The following is an 18,092-nucleotide window of genomic DNA, read 5'->3' on the forward strand; positions in this document are numbered from 1 at the left end:
TCTCATCTGCTCATTTAATTATGTTTGTATATTAGGTGGGGGAAGGGCTGGGTTGAGAGTCTGCTGGTCGTGGAGCTGCCCTCATGGGTAGGGATCTGCAGGTTGGTTTACTGGGGGCGGGGGGATTGCATGGGGGTTAGAGTTCTCTTTTTTTCTTTAGCTTCCTTTTGTTTGTGCATCTCCTATTTTGGTATGGAATGTACATTTTTTTCATGGATGAGCTCCTTAATGTCACTCTTATATACAGCTATCTATTCTCTACTTAACCTTATTATGTCACTATGGCTCACATATTATCCCTCAATGTGAAAGGTCTCAACTCCCACAGGAAGCGTTTTTTGTTATGCAAGGAGTTAGTCACTCAAAGGGTCTCTATTGCTTTTAAACAAGAGACCAACATCCTTAGAAGACATGAGCATCTACTTTCCTTTAGAGAGTTTCCTCATAAATATCTAGCAGCTAGTGGCAAGAAGACTTGCTAGGCGGGAACTGGGATACTTACTTCCTCTAATCTTGTTTATGAGTTATTAGCTCAGGTTTTAGACCCGGGAAGCCGATTTGTGTTTATTAAAATTAGGATAGGGCATGATATTCTGTCACTGATTTCTTTATGTGCTCCTAATCAAGACCAAAGATCTTTCTTGAAACAAATTAAAGAGCTATTAGAAGCCCATGGGGAGGGATTTCAACCTTACACTGCACCCTGGTCTCGATCATTCTCAGACTAAAGCTTATGATAACCATTCTGGCGTGCGAGGTCCCAGGAAATGTCTTACTACACTCATGGACGACTGGAATCTTGTCGATGTGTGGAGGCAGTATTTTCCAACTTCACGGGTGTACACTTTTTACTCCCCACCGCACGGTACTTATTCCCGAAATAGACTGCTTTTTAGTTGATAAAACTCTGAAACCTAGGATTCACACAGCTGAAGTGGGACCCATCACTTGGTCAGACCATGGCCCGGTATGGCTAGCGCTCTCTCTCTCCAGGGGAGGGATGCTGGGCTGTGTTTTTGGCGATTGAATGAATCATTGCTCAGGGATGATGCTTTTATTAAATCCTTAGGCAGACAGCTGCAGGAATATTTTCATTTAAACTCCCAATCCTCTGTCTCATATGGAGTAATATGGGAATGCTCAAAAGCAGTGGCCAAAGGCTTGCCCATTTCCAAAGCCACATCTTGTAAGCGAGAGCGGGAGCTGCTCAGGGCTTCTTTCATGAACAAGGTACAGCAGCTTGCCAGGCAGCATATGAATACCCAATCACAAAAGATCTATAATAAATTACTAGCGGCTAGGTCTGAACTCCCACAGTTGGACGATAATAACATTTTGTACTCCCTCGAATTGATTAGGCAAGCTTATTTCGAAGGGGGAGATAAGGCGGGGCACCTCTTAGCTCACCAACTTAAATCTCGTGTGGCACAAAGTATCATCCCTAAAGTTAAAGATTTGACAGGAAGGGTTTGTATATTTGCAGCAGAGATCCGGAAATGCTTTTCCGATTTTTACGCTGCTCTTTATAGCAAGGATTTTAGATTCTGATATAGAGAGTTATTTGCAGTCTATGGCTTTACCATCCCTATCTCCTGCACAACAGCAGTATCTGGATAGCTCCATCTCAACTAATGAAGTTTTGCAGGTAATCAAGACTCTTAAGGCTAACAAATCCCCAGGGTTGGATGGTTTCTCTAGTGCAAACTATTGCAAACTAAGAACATAAGAAATTGCCATGCTGGGTCAGACCAAGCGTCCATCAAGCCCAGCATCCTGTTTCCAACAGAGGCCAAACCAGGCCACAAGAACCTGGCAATTACCCAAACACTAAGAAGATCCCATGCTACTGATGCAATTAATAGCAGTGGCTATTCCCTAAGTAAACTTGATTAATAGCAGTTAATGGACTTCTCTTCCAAGAACTTATCCAAACCTTTTTTGAACCCAGCTACACTAACTGCACCAACCACATCCTCTGGCAACAAATTCCAGAGCTTAATTGTGCATTGAGTGAAAAAGAGTGTGCTACTTGCTAACTTCATGGAGTGCCCCCTAGTCCTTCTAGTATCCAAAAGTGTAAAAAACCGATTCACATCTACTTGTTCAAGACCTCTCATGATTTTAAAGACCTCTATCATATCCCCCCTCAGCCATCTCTTCTCCAAGCTGAACAGCCCTAACCTCTTCAGCCTTTCCTCATAGGGGAGCTGTTCCAGCCCCTTTATCATTTTGGTTGCCCTTCTCTGTACCTTCTCCATCGCAACTATATCTTTTTTGAGATGCGGTGACCAGAATTGTACACAGTATTCAAGGTGCGGTCTCACCATGGAGCGATATAGAGGCATTATGACATTTTCCGTTTAATTCACCATTCCCTTCCTAATAATTCCTAACATTCTGTTTGCTTTTTTGATTGCTGCAACACACTGAGCCGATGATTTCAAAGTATTATCCGCTATGATGCCTAGATCTTTTTCCAAGGTGGTAGCTCCTAATATGGAACCTAACATTGTGTAATTACAGCAAGGGTTATTTTTCCCTATATGCAACACCTTGCACTTGTCCACATTAAATTTCATCTGCCATTTGGATGCCCAATCTTCCAATCTCGCAAGGTCCTCCTGTAATGTATCACAATCTGCTTGTGATTTAACTACTCTGAATAATTTTGTATCATCCACAATTTTGATAACCTCACTCTTCATATTCCTTTCCAGATCATTTATAAATATATTGAAAAACACCGGTTGTGGTACAGATCCCTGAGGCACTCTGCTGTTTACCCTTTTCCACTGAGAAAATTGACCATTTAATCCTACTCTCTGTTTCCTGTCTTTTAACCAGTTTATAATCCACGAAAGAAAATCACCTCCTATCCCATGCCTTTTTAATTTTCTTAGAAGTCTCTCATGAGGGACTTTGTCAAATGCCTTCTGAAAATCCAAATACACTACATCTACCGGTTCACCTTTATCCACATGTTTATTAACCGCTTCCCTTGGGTAAATCCTTGTTGATTGTATTCCATTAAACCATGTCTTTCTATATGCTCTACAATTTTGATCTTGAGGATAGTTTCCACTATTTTTCCCGGCACTGAAGTTAGGCTCACTGGTCTATAGTTACCCGGATCACCCCTGGAGCCTTTTTTAAATATTGGGGTTACATTGGCCACCCTCCAGTCTTCAGGTACAATGGATGATTTTAATGATAGGTTACAAATTTTAATTAATAGATCAGAAATTTAATTTTTGAGTTCCCTCAGTACCCTAGGATGCATACCATCCGGTCCAGGTGATTTGCTACTTTTTAGTTTGTCAATCTGGCCTACTACATCTTCCAGGTTCACAGTGATTTGGTTCAGTTCGTCTGACTCATCACCCCTGAAAACCATCTCCGGAACTGGTATCTCCCCAACATCCTCATTAGTAAATACGGAAGCAAATAATTCATTTAGTCTTTCTGCAATGGCCTTATCTTCCCTAAGAGCCCCTTTAACCCCTCAGTCATCTAATGGTCCAACGACTCCCTCACAGGTTTCTTGCTTTGGATATATTTTAAAAAGTTTTTATTATGAGTTTTTGCCTCTACTGCCAACTTCATTTCAAATTCTCTCTTTGCCTGTCTTATCAAAGTTTTACACTTAACTTGACAATGCTTATGCTTTATCCTATTTTCTTCAGATGGATCCTTCTTCCAATTTTTGAAGGATTTTTTTTGGCTAAAATAGCTTCTTTCACCTCACCTTTTAACCATGCCGGTAATCATTTTGCCTTCCTTCCACCTTTCTTAATGCGTGGAATATATATGGATTGCGCGTCTAGGATTGTATTTTTAAACAGTGTCCATGCCTATTGAACACTTTTAACCTTTGCAGTTGCACCTTTCAGTTTTTTTCTAACTAATTTCCTAATTTTATCAAAGTTTCCCTTTTGAAAATTTAGTGTTAGAGCTGTAGATTTACTTATTGTCCCCTTCCAGTTATTAGTTTAAATTTAATCATGTTATGATCACTATTGCCAAGTGGCCCCACCACCATTAAATCTAAAATAGCTCCCTTTCTAGTTGGTTCCTGAACCAATTGCTCCATGAAGCAGTCATTTATTACATCCAGGAACTTTATGTCTCTAGCAAGTCCTGATGTTACATTTACCCAGTCAATATTGGGGTAAACAAAATCTCCCTTTATTATTGCATTGCCAAATTGGTTAGCTTCCCTGATTTCTCTTAGCATTTCATCATCTGTCTGACCATTTTGTCCAGATGGACGGTAGTGTACTCCTATCACTATACTCTTACCCAACACACATGGGATTTCTACCCATATAGATTCTACTGAGCATTTAGTCTATTGGATAATCTTTATCCTGTTGGACTCTATACACTTCCGGGCATAAAGTGCCACATCCCCACCAAGTTGATCCTTCCTATCATTGTGATATAATTTGTACCCTGATATAACATAGTCCCATTGGTTATCCTCCTTCCACCAGGTCTCTGTGATGCCAATCTCATCATTTGCTGCTATACAATCTAACTCTCCCATCTTACTCTTCTATTTTGGCTGAACCTCTAACCGCTTTCTTTAATTTTATCAGAGAGGGTGGATCTCTTCACAAGCACTCTAATGTCACAGGAATAACTGTTATTGCTAAACCAGGTAGGATCCCCTCTCTGTGTGGGTCCTACAGACCCATTTCTCTAATTTAGATCTAAAGATACTAGCCAGAGTCTTAGCCCTGAGACCAAGTGGGCTTCATTCCACAACGCATGGCTGCAGACGTGCGCAAAATTATTGTTCTTATGTGGTGGGTGAAAAGAGAGCATATTCCCTCAGTCCTCTTATCCATCAACACAGAGAAGGCCTTTGATCTTGCTCATTGGCCATTTTTGTTTCTAACTCTGCTGAAGATGCAATTTGGCCCTTTTTTTCTCCAATGGATACAGAAATTAGATGAGCTCCTCAGGGCTAAAGAGAAGGTAAATGGGGGTTATGGGCAGGACTTCCCCATTGGCAGAGGGATCAGACAGTGCTGCCCTCTTTCCCACTTTTATTTGCCCTGTTTTTAGAACCTTTTGCAACCAGAATTAGGTCTTCCTTGTCAATCAAAGGGATACAGTTGGGAGAGTCCTCCTTCCAACTTTCATTGTTTGCGGATGACATCATGTTTACCCTCACTGACCAGAACTTCTCCCTAGCTGAGGTAGAATCCGAATTAAAATTGTTCAGGAAGGTTTCAGGGTTTAAAGTAAACTTTGAGAAGTCTGAACTTCATAATATTATTCTCCCGGATTCTGAAGTTTCTTTTATTAAAGAGCATTTCCCATTTCGGTGAGCTAAGTCATCTATTAACTATTTGGGTATAATTTTGGGCTCGTGTCTCTGAGCTATTTTCTCTTAATTATATCCGATTAGTATGCTCCATTGAGAGAGATCTAGATAAGTGGGGCAGATGCTCCTTTTTATGGCTGGGATGCATCGCTGTGGCAAAAATAAATGTTTTGCCTTGGTTTTTATATCTATTCTCTTCGCTACCAATTTTTCTTTCCTCAGCTCTTTTACATCTTCGATTTTATATGGCGACGCCGTCCCCCTCGGGTAGCACGCCGCGTCCTCTTTCTACCTAAACACCAAGGAGGACCAGGGGTGCCCAATCTATGCAGCCTCCCAAATATGAACACTTGTAGATATTTGCCGAAAAAATTCAGTGAAACAATGGGTGATGACTGAGCAGGCGATTACAGGAGAGATGTCACTGGGAGCTTTACCTTGGCAGTCACGTCAGTGGCGGTGCCCTGTGCGATGCATTCCATGGTCGACCCACAATATGCTAAAGGTTTGGTCATTATGGAGAGTAAAGTTAGTGGGCGATTTTTCCGATTATTATCAATCGTTTCTTTTCTATTACTTGTTTTTTTCCGGCAAGTTATCAAACATCAGTGTTTCAAGCCTGGCAATCAGCGGGGATTACTAGCATTGAGCACCTCCTTAGGCAAGGGGACCTTCTCCCGTTAGATTTACCTAAACGGTATTTCCCACTTGAGCACCCTAATTCCCTTGCTTATGCCCAGATTAAACATTTTATAGAGCCCTTGAGAAGCACAAATACCTTACTGGCTAGCAGGTCCTTATTCGAAAATTATTGCATCCATGCTGACTCGCTCCAAGGAGTAACCTCAAAGATTTATGGATTAATGACCTGGGGCCGCAACCTTTCACGCATATTGCTCGGTGGGAGGAGGACCTTGGACAGGTCCTAGGCCCAAAGGTTTGGGGACATAAATTCAGAAATGCCAGTAAGTGCTCTATATCAGCCCGCTTACAAGAAAATGGTTTCAAAATGTTGCTTCAATGGTATCTTACTCCGGAAAAGTTACAGAGTATTCCCTCGGCAATCTAATCTCTGTTGGAGACGCTATGGCCTCACCAGCATCTTTTTTCATATCTGGTGGCAATGTCCTTTTTGGAAATCGGTAATAGTCTGGCTAGGTGATATTTTAGGGGCAACCTTATCACCCTCAGCTGGAGCAGCATTACCCAACATCCCTATTGCGGGGATGAATAAATATCAACAGAAGCTTTGCATGCAAGTTTTCATTGCAGCCCGTAGTGTTACTGCCACTAATTAGAAAATGGAGGAGGATACACCAACCTTCTTGGGGGTCCTTGAAAAAATTTCATAAATATCGCCGTCTGGCATCCTTAACGGCAGCTAAAAATAATCACATGGCCTCTTTTTATTCAATCTGGAAGCCCTTCCAGCTCATTATTCTTGAGGGGTCTTTAAAATAATATTGACTCCATTAAACAGAGTCCCTTGTGGGAGCTGCTTTGAGCCTTGTGCTTGCTGCGTATTGAGAGTGCATACTATTGTGTGTAGACCCATGATCTTTACTCTTGCTATTGTTCACTGCATCTTATTTGTATTAATATTTTATATCAATACTGTATAATAACGTTTGCTGCTCAGAAAACTCTATGGGTGGGGACAGGCAGAGGGGGAAGAGGGGACAGGACTTGTTACACCATTTGCTTATCAATCTTATCTAAGTAATGTAAGTTTGGTGACATTTATGCACTGTTGTTTGGCTTCTTTGAAAATTTCAAGAAAATTCTAAGTATAAAATTTAAAAAAAAGTGCTCATGCGCCCATAAATATGCCTATCGGCATGCGAGCAGAAATACGCTGCAATTTTATATCATGCGCACACATAGGCGCGTATCATTTAAAATACCTCTGCCGCGTATAATCTTTAGAGGTGGCTCGAGTAAATGCCCCGTGCATACTGTCACCAGGGCTTTGGCAGCTTGAACGTGTGTCTGCTCACACAAGGGACAAAAAAACTGTTTTTATCATGTCCTTACAGGGTGGGGGTGGGGAGGGGGAGGGTAGAAAGCAAGAATATGACTCTCTCTATATCTACATCTACCACTGTAAGAGGGGCACTTTCAGGTCAGGGTGGGTTTCGGGGGGGGGGGGGGGGTGCGAAGTTACACTGGTGCTCTACAGACCCTTGCATCCTGGCCATGGGGGAGGAAATGGAGGACTTGAACAGGTAAATGTAAATTGGTTATTTACTCTCTCAGACAATAGAAGGACCTGGGGGGGGGGGGGGGGGCAGACCATGAAGTTAGCAAGTAGCTCATTTAAAACAAATCTGAGAAAATTATTTTTTACTCAACGCATAGTTAAGCTCTGGAATTCATTGCCACAGGATGTGGTTATGATGGTTACTGTAACTGGGTTTAAAAAAGGTTTGGATAAGGATCTTAGGATTCAAACCCACCCTGAGCTGAAAGTGTCCCTCTTACAGTGGTAGATATATATATATATAATGTCATATTATCTTTCTTACAGTTCTCTCCCCCCACCCCCTCCGAGTACCGTATTTTCCGGCGTATAAGACGAGTTTTTAACCCCTGAAAATCTTCTCAAAAGTCGGGGGTCGTCTTATACGCCGGGTATCGTCTTATAGGGCGTATACCGTAGTTGTCGCCGGTAATCCAAAGTTACAGCGTCTGGTGCATTCCCCGCGCCCGGTGCATTCCCCGCGCCCTCGCTCCTCGAGTCACTCCCCCGGATGCTGTAAAAGCAAGCCCCTTTTGCCCAGCAACGGCCAATCGGGGAGCGAGGGGAGCGCAGAATGAACTTTTTTACTGCATCCGGTGAGGGGAGGGAGTGACTCGAGGAGCGAAGGTGCGCTGCCCGACTGGTCGGGGCTTGCCGAAGCAAGCCCCTTTTGCCCCTTGCCGAAGCAAGCCCCTTTTGCCCAGCACCTTGCCGAAGCAAGCCCCTTTTGCAAGCCCCTTTTGTCCAGCACCGGCCAATCGGGCAGCGCACCCTCACTCCTCGAGTCACTCCCTCCTGCTGTAAATGTTGGAATGCGTTGGAAGAGGGGTAGTCTTATACGGCGAGTATATCCCAAACTCTATATTTTAACTGTAAAAGTTGGGGGTCGTCTTATACGCCCAGTCTTATACGCCGGAAAATACAGCATATATGATAGTTCAGCAGTCTTGAAAGACCCCTCTGGTTCTTCATCCTGTAAGCCACTCCCTTGACCCTGAACTCTCATGCTGTGCTGAGATCTCCAGACTTGCTCCGCATCAGGACTGGCAGTAAAGTTACACGGATAACACACTGGCACGGGCCGTGGTCAGCTTTTCTAGAATTCGGAGTTACGCGCGTAACCCTTGGCCCTGCCCAGGAGCGCCCATTCCCCGCCTCTTTTCCGCCCCCTTGTTCTTGCTGCGCACATGGGTACGTACTTCGCAACTTCTTAAAATCTGCGTTGCCCGCTCGCGGCCCACATACACGTGGATGATGCTGTTTTTGCGCGAGCAACGCTTTTAAGATCTACCTGTTAGTGTTAACTAGAAAGGTGACACGTTCACTCCTCCTAATTCCCTGAACTTCTGATGCAAGGGCCAGAGCAATGCATCGCAGAACACAGTTAAACATTCTTGGCTGGTGGGGGATTATTAGTAGGAGGGAATTCACGTTCTCACAGTTGGAAAGACATCTTTGCTTCATGTGGAAAAGAGAAGATTCTTCCTCTCCTCCAGTCTGCTTCTAACCTCACAATATTTAATAAGCTGCACTCAGCAGAGCCCACAGTTTTAGCCAGAGTTATGCAAAATTTACTCCTGATGAAACAAGGAGTTTTTCCTACAAAACCTATGGGGCCGATGCAAAAAACTTGCGCTGAAAGCGGGCACTATTGTATTCAGCGCCCGCTTTCATAACGCGCCCCCAGGCACCTCTCCTGGGGGCGATGCAATATTTAAATTAGGGCTCGCTCTGTCGAGGAGGCCCATGGGGCAATTGCGCGCCCCTAGCACCTCCTTGACAGCGCAAGCCGGAGAGAGGTCTGCTGTTGGTGGCTGTCCGCCGGTTAAGAAAACGGACGCTGAATTTATCAGCGTCCCGTTTTCCTAACCAGCGCACATGCAGGGGTTAGGAAAATGGACACTGATAAATTCAGTGCACAAGGGGATTAGTTAGCGCCTTACAAGCCACGTCCAACTGCGGGTTATGCAGTGCGCTGGGCTCAGCGTACTGTATTGCATCGGCCCCCAAGTGTGCTGCTTAGCACCTTTGCAAGCCAATCCCATGCTAACAATGGCTTTAGCTATTACTCCCAATGCAGAGAGCTGCTCTGGCTTAACTTGTGTTTTGTGCACATAAAAGTCTAATGCACAAAACACAATTGATTTATTGTGCAGAACTCCAGCCGAGGTTGTGAGCACATTTTTGTATTTGCACATCTTTTTAAGTCCCAATGCATTAGCGTACCATTTGCTTACTGCATCGAGAGTTAAATTTTTTTATAACACCCGCATTAAGAAACTACACCGAATTTTTAGCGCACAGTCTCAAGGCTTATTAAATTGGCCGCAGTGCCTCTAAAACTTGCTCTGATTTACCTGTGGTTCCGGTCCTAATTTCACACTTTTGCTCTGACGTCTTGCTCGGCTGGAGTTTCTCTCCTCCTTTGTCTTTAAATGCTTCTTTCTGGGCCTCTGCTGGCAAATAGATAAAAGAAGCAATTCAGATTACCGAGTCCAAGATCCTTAGCAGGAGTCTGAGGTGATGACAGGAAGGAAAGCTGAGCATGGACAGAACTGGTACACCATAGTTGCCAACCTTCACACTGGACACAACATTTGATGATAAAAGAAGTCATAACTATTTCCTAAAATTTGGAGGGTAGGAATCCAATTGTCAAAGTCATACAGTGAGTTAATGGAATAGCCTTAAACTTCAGGAGTCCTGGAGCATTTCAAATATGTGGCAGTTGGAAGAAAACCTTTGATAGCTGAATCATGCCCTTAGAGTCAAGTCCTAGTGAGTCCTCAGTGAAGGAAATACATTAGGCAGAGCTCAATCTAGTTGTCCCAGGTCAAGCAGGATGTTGGTCCTGACATATGGGTGACATCATCAGACAGAGCCCTGTCACGGAACACTTTTGTCAAAGTTTCTAGAACTTTGACTGGCACCTACGGGGCATGCCCAGCATGCCACTAACCCTGCAGCCAGCAGGGGTCCCCCTTCAGTCTCGTTTGTAGCAAAAGTATATTTCTGGATCAGAACAATAATAATTTTGGCTTTTAAATATTGTGAGAGGAGGTGCTGTGCACTTTGATCCAGCAGAATTCCTGGGACACAGATTCAACTCTTCTCTGTCACAGATAGTCTGTGTAACCCCAAGCAAGTCACCTGACTGTCCAGTGCTGGAGTTTCTCCACCTGTGCTTGGGTAATGAAAATAATCATCATCATTGTTTGTTTCACACTTTTCCAGCCAAAGAGTTCAAGCAGGTTACAGAAATTGAAAGTTTACATTCATTGACTTATAGGTGACATTTAAATGAGATAAATATGAAACTACGCCTTCTCCCCTTCACAAGCTCTTAGGCAGTTTAGGCCCTGAAACTGGTTGCCAGACTTGCAAAAGCAGAGGCAACGTCAAGGTTATTTCTGAAGTATTTCAATTATATTGGGATCCTATTGAAATGGAAGAAACTATAGAAGGAGCCAAACCAAAACAGTGTAAGAAAAAGCAAGCTGATCGAACTGTGTTTCATTATAATCAAGAGTTTGAAGGAGGCCTCTGACCTACAGTAACTGGCTTCACGTGAGCCCGATACATTTGTATACATAGCGTACCTTACAAGTAAATGCCATCAAATGTGCAGGGAGGCCATTGGAGTCAGAGCTGTCAGAGCCACCAGTACTGGAAAATAAGGAAAAGGTTAGTGTTGTAATTGTACACTTTGGCTAAAGATAGGTGGAAATTCTGTTTATTTTGGAAGGGCTACTGCCAGGAGTTCTGACTGCCGAGTGGTAACACTGATGCACAAATGAATCAGCAGCCATGAAACAGTAAAATATTAAAGAAGTCTTGGGTGCTTTTGAAGAGTATACCTAAAGTCCAGTTGGGTAAACATTCCTGTCAATCTGAATGACAATTTGTATAAAAGTAGATATTCTTCTGTTGAAACAACTCAGTAAATACAGTTCAGGGATGCTGGGTACATACATGCTTTAACCAGCAATGGGTGACGTCAGCACCATCAGTCTGTTCTGCAATCTACGTAGGGCAGGGGTTTGAGACTTAAGCACTATCAATAGGTCTTCTGTCTTCTAATGATGTCAAAATTAATACAGCTATACAAATACTCAGTAACCTGAATTATAAACCACCTCAGAACAACCAATCAGAACCATCATTTCCCATTATCCCCATCAAAACAAATTAATTACTGCTCAAAACTAGAAACCATCATAAAACAATCAGTTTTGCTTAGACTGACTCCCTCCCTTCTTTACTGACTTTAAACTAAAAATATCATTGATGATTTGAAGCTCAGCCATATCTCTCTAGTCTTGGGTTACCTGGACTCCAGATCTGAAGCTACATCCATGAGCGAGATCTCCGAATCATAGAGACTGATGGTTGCCTGCTCTTTCATCATGTCCTCCAGTTCTTTCAGACAATAGTAGTACTAAGAGAAATAAGGCATTTCAATGAAGTCAGACTTCAGTGGTAAGCAGCTCTGACAAAAAACAAATTGTTTATATGAAAGCTGGAAACAGCATTCTATGGTAGAACACATCGTAAGAAATCAAGCAGAGAAAGCGTAATAAATCATGCTTGCTTACCAAAAACAGTGTTTTCTGTAGATAGCAGGATGAATTAGCCATTACAAGTGGGTAATGTCATCCAGCGGCACCGAACGGACCTGTCTCTCCAAGCTGCAGAGCTTTGAGCTCTACTGAGCATGTGTGGGAGATCCCGCATGGGTGTTATCTCATGAGCCTCCTCAGTCAGTAACAGAACTGAATTTAGCTGCATAGTCTACTCTCCAGGGAGACGGGCGGGTATTCCATGGCTAATTCATCCTGCTATCTACAGAAAACACAGTTTATGGTAAGCAAACATGCATTTTCCATTAATAAGCAGGCTGAATTAGCCATTACATATGAGGAGTCCTAAGTTGAGGGTTGCAGAGGAGTGATTACTGAATAAGCAACCCAGACTGCACCATGGAGAGTGGACTACAGCGAGAACAGATTTCGCAAAGCTGCTTGTGCAAAACTAATGGGTTGTGAATGTGTTCACTGATGATCATATTGCAGCCTTGCAGATAACTCTGAAGGGTCCTCTCAGATAAGCAACATAGGAAGCTATGGCTCATACTTGATGACCTTTGATTAATTCTATAAATTGAAGTCCTGCTAGGCCATAGCGTGATGTATACACTCGGTTATCCAGTTAGATAAAGTTCTTTTAGTAACCATTATAGCAAGGCAGTTAGGGTCATATGAGAAGAAAAGCTGGTTAGATTAACAATGAGGGCAAGATTCCCGCTTGAAATCTGGAAGGACCTTTTGCAGTCCAGAGTATGGAGGGCTTTTTTCTCCTTTATGCGCATGCAGCCTTGGGAAGAAAGTAGGTAGTACCACAGATTAATATGGAAAACTAAGACTATCTTCAGTAAAAAATTTGGGTGAGTACGAAGAACTACCCTGTTGTGAGAGAATTGCAGATATGGAGGATAGTGGATGAGAGCCTGTAGAGTGTTAACTCTTCTCACTGAGGTGAGTGCAACTACAAAAAGGACTTTCCAATTTAGAAACTTTAAAGGAACTGACTCTAACTGTTCTGTTATGGCTGCCGGCCGCGGCAAGCTGCGACCGGGGCTGACTGTCATGGCCGCCGGCCGCGGTGGTCCGCGGCTGGGACCAGGTACTCACTCACAACGTCGGGTGGGCCCGGAGGCTCCTGCAGGAGCAGGGAGCCTCCTCCAGCATTCTTCCCGCGGCCTTGGCCACTGCCCAGGCCAGCCACGGAGCCCAGCGGGGCTGAGCTGACTCCTCCCTCTTCCTGGCTGCATAGAGCCGCATGCACGGCTGAAGAATAGAAATGTTGTGGCTCCCTCCTGAGGCTCCTCCCTTTTTCCAGGTATTTAAGGCAAGGTCTGCTCCTCAGACCTTGCCTTGGTATTGAGGTTCTGGTCCTGGATCCTGTGCTGGCATTCCTGGTCTCCATTCCTGATCTTCGTCCCGCTTCTGTTCTTCCTTGTTGGACTGATTCTTGGCTCCTGACCCTTGGACCGGCTTTCGTTCTTCTCTCGGCTTGACCTTGGACTGGCTGCGGACCCTTCTCCTGGGTTACTTCTGGACTGGCTGCGGACCCTTCTTCTGGCTTCGACCCTCGGAACGGCCTTCGACCACTCTTCAGCTTTTACTCCTGGACTGACTCGACCTGCTGGAGGCGCCAGCCATCTGGAACCTACGACCTGCAGGAGGCGCCTGCATCCAGGCCAATCTTCAGTCTTGAGGGAGTCTCCTAAGTCCCAGCGGCCGGGTTCCTACGGGCTCCTCCTGGGGGAACCGTGAGCTTCCAGGGCGAAGTCTTTACTCGACGGGTGAATGTTCAAGCCTTGCCCTCCGACGGTAGGGATCAGAGAGGGTTAACTCCCTCTTTGGCAGCGCTAACCTTACCTTGGAACAGGGGTCCACTTCCGGATCCGTAATAGGTTCAAAAGGAGGCTTCATTAATTGAAAGAGGGCCATATTGAGATCCTATGGAACAGGTGGATTCTTTAGGGGTTTGATTTGCCAGAGTCCCTTCAAAACACAAGAAACAATGGGATGTGTGGATGTTGGTTTGTTGCCCAACAAAGTGTGGTAAGCTGCGATGTGACTGAGGCAGTGATGAGGCCTGATTTAAAAAGTGAGCACAACTGCTCAAACATTACATATAAGGATTTGAAGACTTACACCAAATGCATGCTCCTATCTTTCATACTATTAAACGCACAATCCATAGTTTGAAAAATGCCCATTCTCACAGATGTACCTAACTGATAACAAACCAGACTTCATAGCAATCACAGAAACTTGGATCAAAACACTGACAACGTCTTAATTAATCAAATAGAAGATCCAACTTACAAAACGTTCTCAATCCCCAGACCAAAAAAAAAAGGCGGAGGTCTCATGTTAATCATCAAAAAAAGCTTGCAGATGAAACTAATCACTTCCAAGATATCTCACCCCTTCGAAATCGCACTATTTGTTGTGACCAGAGTGGTGGACCCTTGGGCCGGCCGTGAGGAGAAGAGCTGGACGGCCAGAAGGACTCTGCTGTGAGGGGAAGGCCGGGAGGCGGCTCGGAGCCAGGAGACCAAGCAGATACTTCACCCTGGAAGCCCGAGGTACTCCCGGGAGGAGCCCAGGAGTACCTCGGGCTCCTCCCGGGCACCTAAGTCCCGGGCTCCCGGGCACCTAAGTCCCGGGCTCCCGGGACTTAGGTGGATTCCCTCGGGACGACGGTCAGCAGTGTGAAGACGAACCAAGTACTGGGCAGGCGGCAAACAAGGAGCACAGAGACGAACCGGAGTCAAGAACCAGGAAGGCAATCCGAAGGTGAGGCAAGGCTGGAACCTGGAGCAGCGAACTGAAGCAGGAGCGGGAGCTGGAGCAGGAGTGGAACTGGAACTGAAGTGGAAGCAGGATCAGGAGCGGCAGCTGGAGCAGGAACAGCAGCTAGACCAGGAACAGGAGCCGGAGCAGGAACGGAGGCAGGGTCGAGAAGAAGCAGGAACAGCAACTAGCTACTCGCATGGAGTTAACCTCATTGCAAGGCAAGGATCTTCAGTCAGACGCAGGGTTTAAATCCTTGCCAGCGTCTGACGTCATCTCCGGGGACTGGCCGCGGTTTCGCGCCAAAGTCCTTTTAAAAGACTCCCCCTCGTGTGCGCGCATGCCTATGGGCAGCGGAGCCAAGAGTCAGAGCTCGGCAGCGTCTCCCTTGTGGAGACGCCGCTGCGGAGAGGCCAGAGTAGGCTCGACGGACACCGGACCCTGTCGCCAGCTCCCCAGGTGAAGAGGAGGTAAGGACCCGGTCGCGAACCTCGCGACCGGGACCGCAACACTATTTGACTTGCCTAAATTACAAATCTGTCTAGCATACTGTCTCCCTGGCTCATTAGAAAAAAACAGCTCTCTAGTAATAGAATTCATCATAGCCTACTTAACATTCAATAAGCCAATCATCATCCTAGGAGATTTCAGCTTGCATATGGACACCCACCCCCTCACAGCCACATGCAAAACAATCACAGATGCACTAGCAACAATGGGACTAGAACAAATCGTCGAGGGACCAATTCACAAAGCAAGACACACCCTGGATCTAATTTTTATCAACAAGGACATCTGGTATACACACCAAACCAGAATTACCGAAATCCCCTGGTCAGACCACTCCCTCATCCAAGCCTCCCTTACCTACAACACAAAACCAAACACAAAAGAAAACTTCACATACCGCCCTCCCTTTGATATTGAAACGCTGCAACTAAATCTCCAAGATGAACTTAAGAACACTGACTTTACAAACTCAGAAACAGCCACAAACTCATGGCTCAACATCACCAAAGCCTTAACAGATAGAATAAACCCTACCATCATAAAATCAATAAAAAAAACCAAAACACCAAAATCGATGGTACAACGATAGCATAAGATCAGCCAAACGTGACCTCAGGAAAAGAGAGAGATCCTGGCGCAAAAACAAAATGGACCCACTACTCATTGCCTACCAAACCCATCTAGCAACCTATAAAAAACTGATCCATCATGCAAAAAAAGACTTCTACACATGCATTATAAATAAATACCAACATAACCCCAGAATGTTATTCAATATCGTACAAAGACTCACCAAACCACCAAATGAACTAAGAACATCTTCCAGCACAAACAAAAGCAATGAATTTGCAGAATATTTCACTGATAAAATCAAAAAACTAATAAACAATTCCATCACCAACAACAACACTCACACACTAACCCCAAAATTACATCTGAAAATAACATCAACATGGTCTAACTTTGACCCCGCCTCCTCACTGGAAATCCAAAATATAATAAAAAAAATGAACCCAGCAAACCACCCCATCGATAGTATCCCCATTCAGACAATTAAAATGATTGAAAACTCAATAAAGAAAACAATAACAGACATAGTCAACCTTTCCCTCACCAAAGGGAAATACCCTGAATGCTTAAAATCAGCAATCATTAAACCATTAATAAAAAAGAACAACCTAGACCCGGAGAACATTCAAAACTACCGACCTATATCAAACTTAACTTTCATTGCAAAAATCATAGAGAAAATCGCTCAATCCCAACTCTCAGACTACCTCAACATGAACAACATACTTCACCCCTCTCAATTTGGATTCAGGAAAAACCTAAGCACAGAATCTCTACTTCTCTCACTAAACGACACAGTACTCAGAGGATTTGACAAAGGACAAAGTTACCTACTAATCCTCCTGGACCTATCAGCTGCTTTCGACATAGTCAACCATTCCATCCTAGTCGACAGGCTCTCTGAAACAGGACTCATAGGTAACACATTAAAATGGTTCCCCTCATACTCATCACATAGAAACTTCCAAGTAATGTTCAACAACAACCTCTTGAATAAAGTAAACCTCAACACAGGAGGGCCGCAAGGATCCGCCCTATCAGCTACACTTTTCAACATATAATTTCTCCCAATTTGCCATACACTAGAACACCTTGGTCTGACCCACTTCCTATACGCTGATGATATACAAATATTGGTCCCTATACAGAATACGCTGGAAGAACATACGATAAAACAGCTATCTATCTCTCGGAAATCAAACAGCAGCTAACTGACCTGAAACTTATAATAAACAGACAAAACTGAATTAATCATCCTCGACAAAAAAAAAACAACACTGCCCCCATGAAGCCGCTCAAAACTGAAAACCCATCAACATCAATATCCCCTGTCAACCATACGCAAAATCTAGGAATCACCATTGACAAAGAATTATCATTTAAAATCCACATAACCAACAAGATAAAGGATGGATATCACAAACTACTGACACTCAGACGTTTTAAACCCTTCCTTGCACAAGATGATTTCAGAACAGTCCTGCAACTCCTCATCTTCTCCAACTTAGACTATTGCAACACCCTACTACTTGGCCTACCACTTGCTACTATCCGTCCTCTCCAAATCTTACAGAACCCAGCCACCAGAATTCTGACTGGAACATAAGAAAACATGAACACATCACATCAACCCTCATCTCATTACACTGGCTCCCAATAAAATACCGAATAGAATACAAAGTACTTACAGTACTGCATAAAATAATCATAGGACAACAAACCAATTGGCTAAGCAAATACATCATATTCCACACTCCATAGCGGAACCTACGCTCAAAGAATAAAGGCCTCCTTAAAATCCCCCACGCCAGAACCATTCGACTAAACTCAACACGTGAGAGAGCCATATCCATCGCCAGCCCCACAATATGGAATTCAATACCAACCAAAATAAGAACTCAACCAAACATTAAAATGTTCAAAAAAGAGCTGAAAACCTGGCTGTTCACCAGAGCCTACTCAAATTCAATCAACCAACCAAGCCACCATGTACACAGGCAACCATACCAAGAAGATTTACTAAGAATCTCTTAGCATAAGATTACCTAAGAAGATTTTATTTATTTATTTAACACTT

At 44.0% G+C, this 18,092-nt stretch overlaps 1 protein-coding gene across 5 annotated transcripts in view; it reads right to left on the reverse strand.

Annotated features, from left to right (window-relative positions):
• AGBL3 (ATP/GTP binding protein like 3) overlaps window positions 1-18,092 on the reverse strand; it is a 279,448-nt gene that overhangs the window by 139,864 nt on the left and 121,492 nt on the right. For 4 of the 5 annotated variants that reach the window (XR_003856022.1, XM_029597246.1, XM_029597243.1 and 1 more), the window contains exons 11-13: window positions 11,900-12,009; window positions 11,171-11,237; window positions 9,929-10,027 (exon numbers count right to left, since the gene is read on the reverse strand). Coding sequence is in view for 4 of the 5 variants with exons in the window: in XM_029597246.1 (XP_029453106.1) it covers window positions 9,929-10,027; window positions 11,171-11,237; window positions 11,900-12,009 (276 nt within the window). In the remaining variant the exon portion in view is untranslated. The remainder of the gene's footprint in view (window positions 1-9,928; window positions 10,028-11,170; window positions 11,238-11,899; window positions 12,010-18,092) is intronic. The other variant, XM_029597245.1, reaches the window with a different exon arrangement.

This window comes from Rhinatrema bivittatum, chromosome 4 (assembly GCF_901001135.1).
Source record: "Rhinatrema bivittatum chromosome 4, aRhiBiv1.1, whole genome shotgun sequence".
NCBI classification, from domain to species: domain Eukaryota; kingdom Metazoa; phylum Chordata; class Amphibia; order Gymnophiona; family Rhinatrematidae; genus Rhinatrema; species Rhinatrema bivittatum.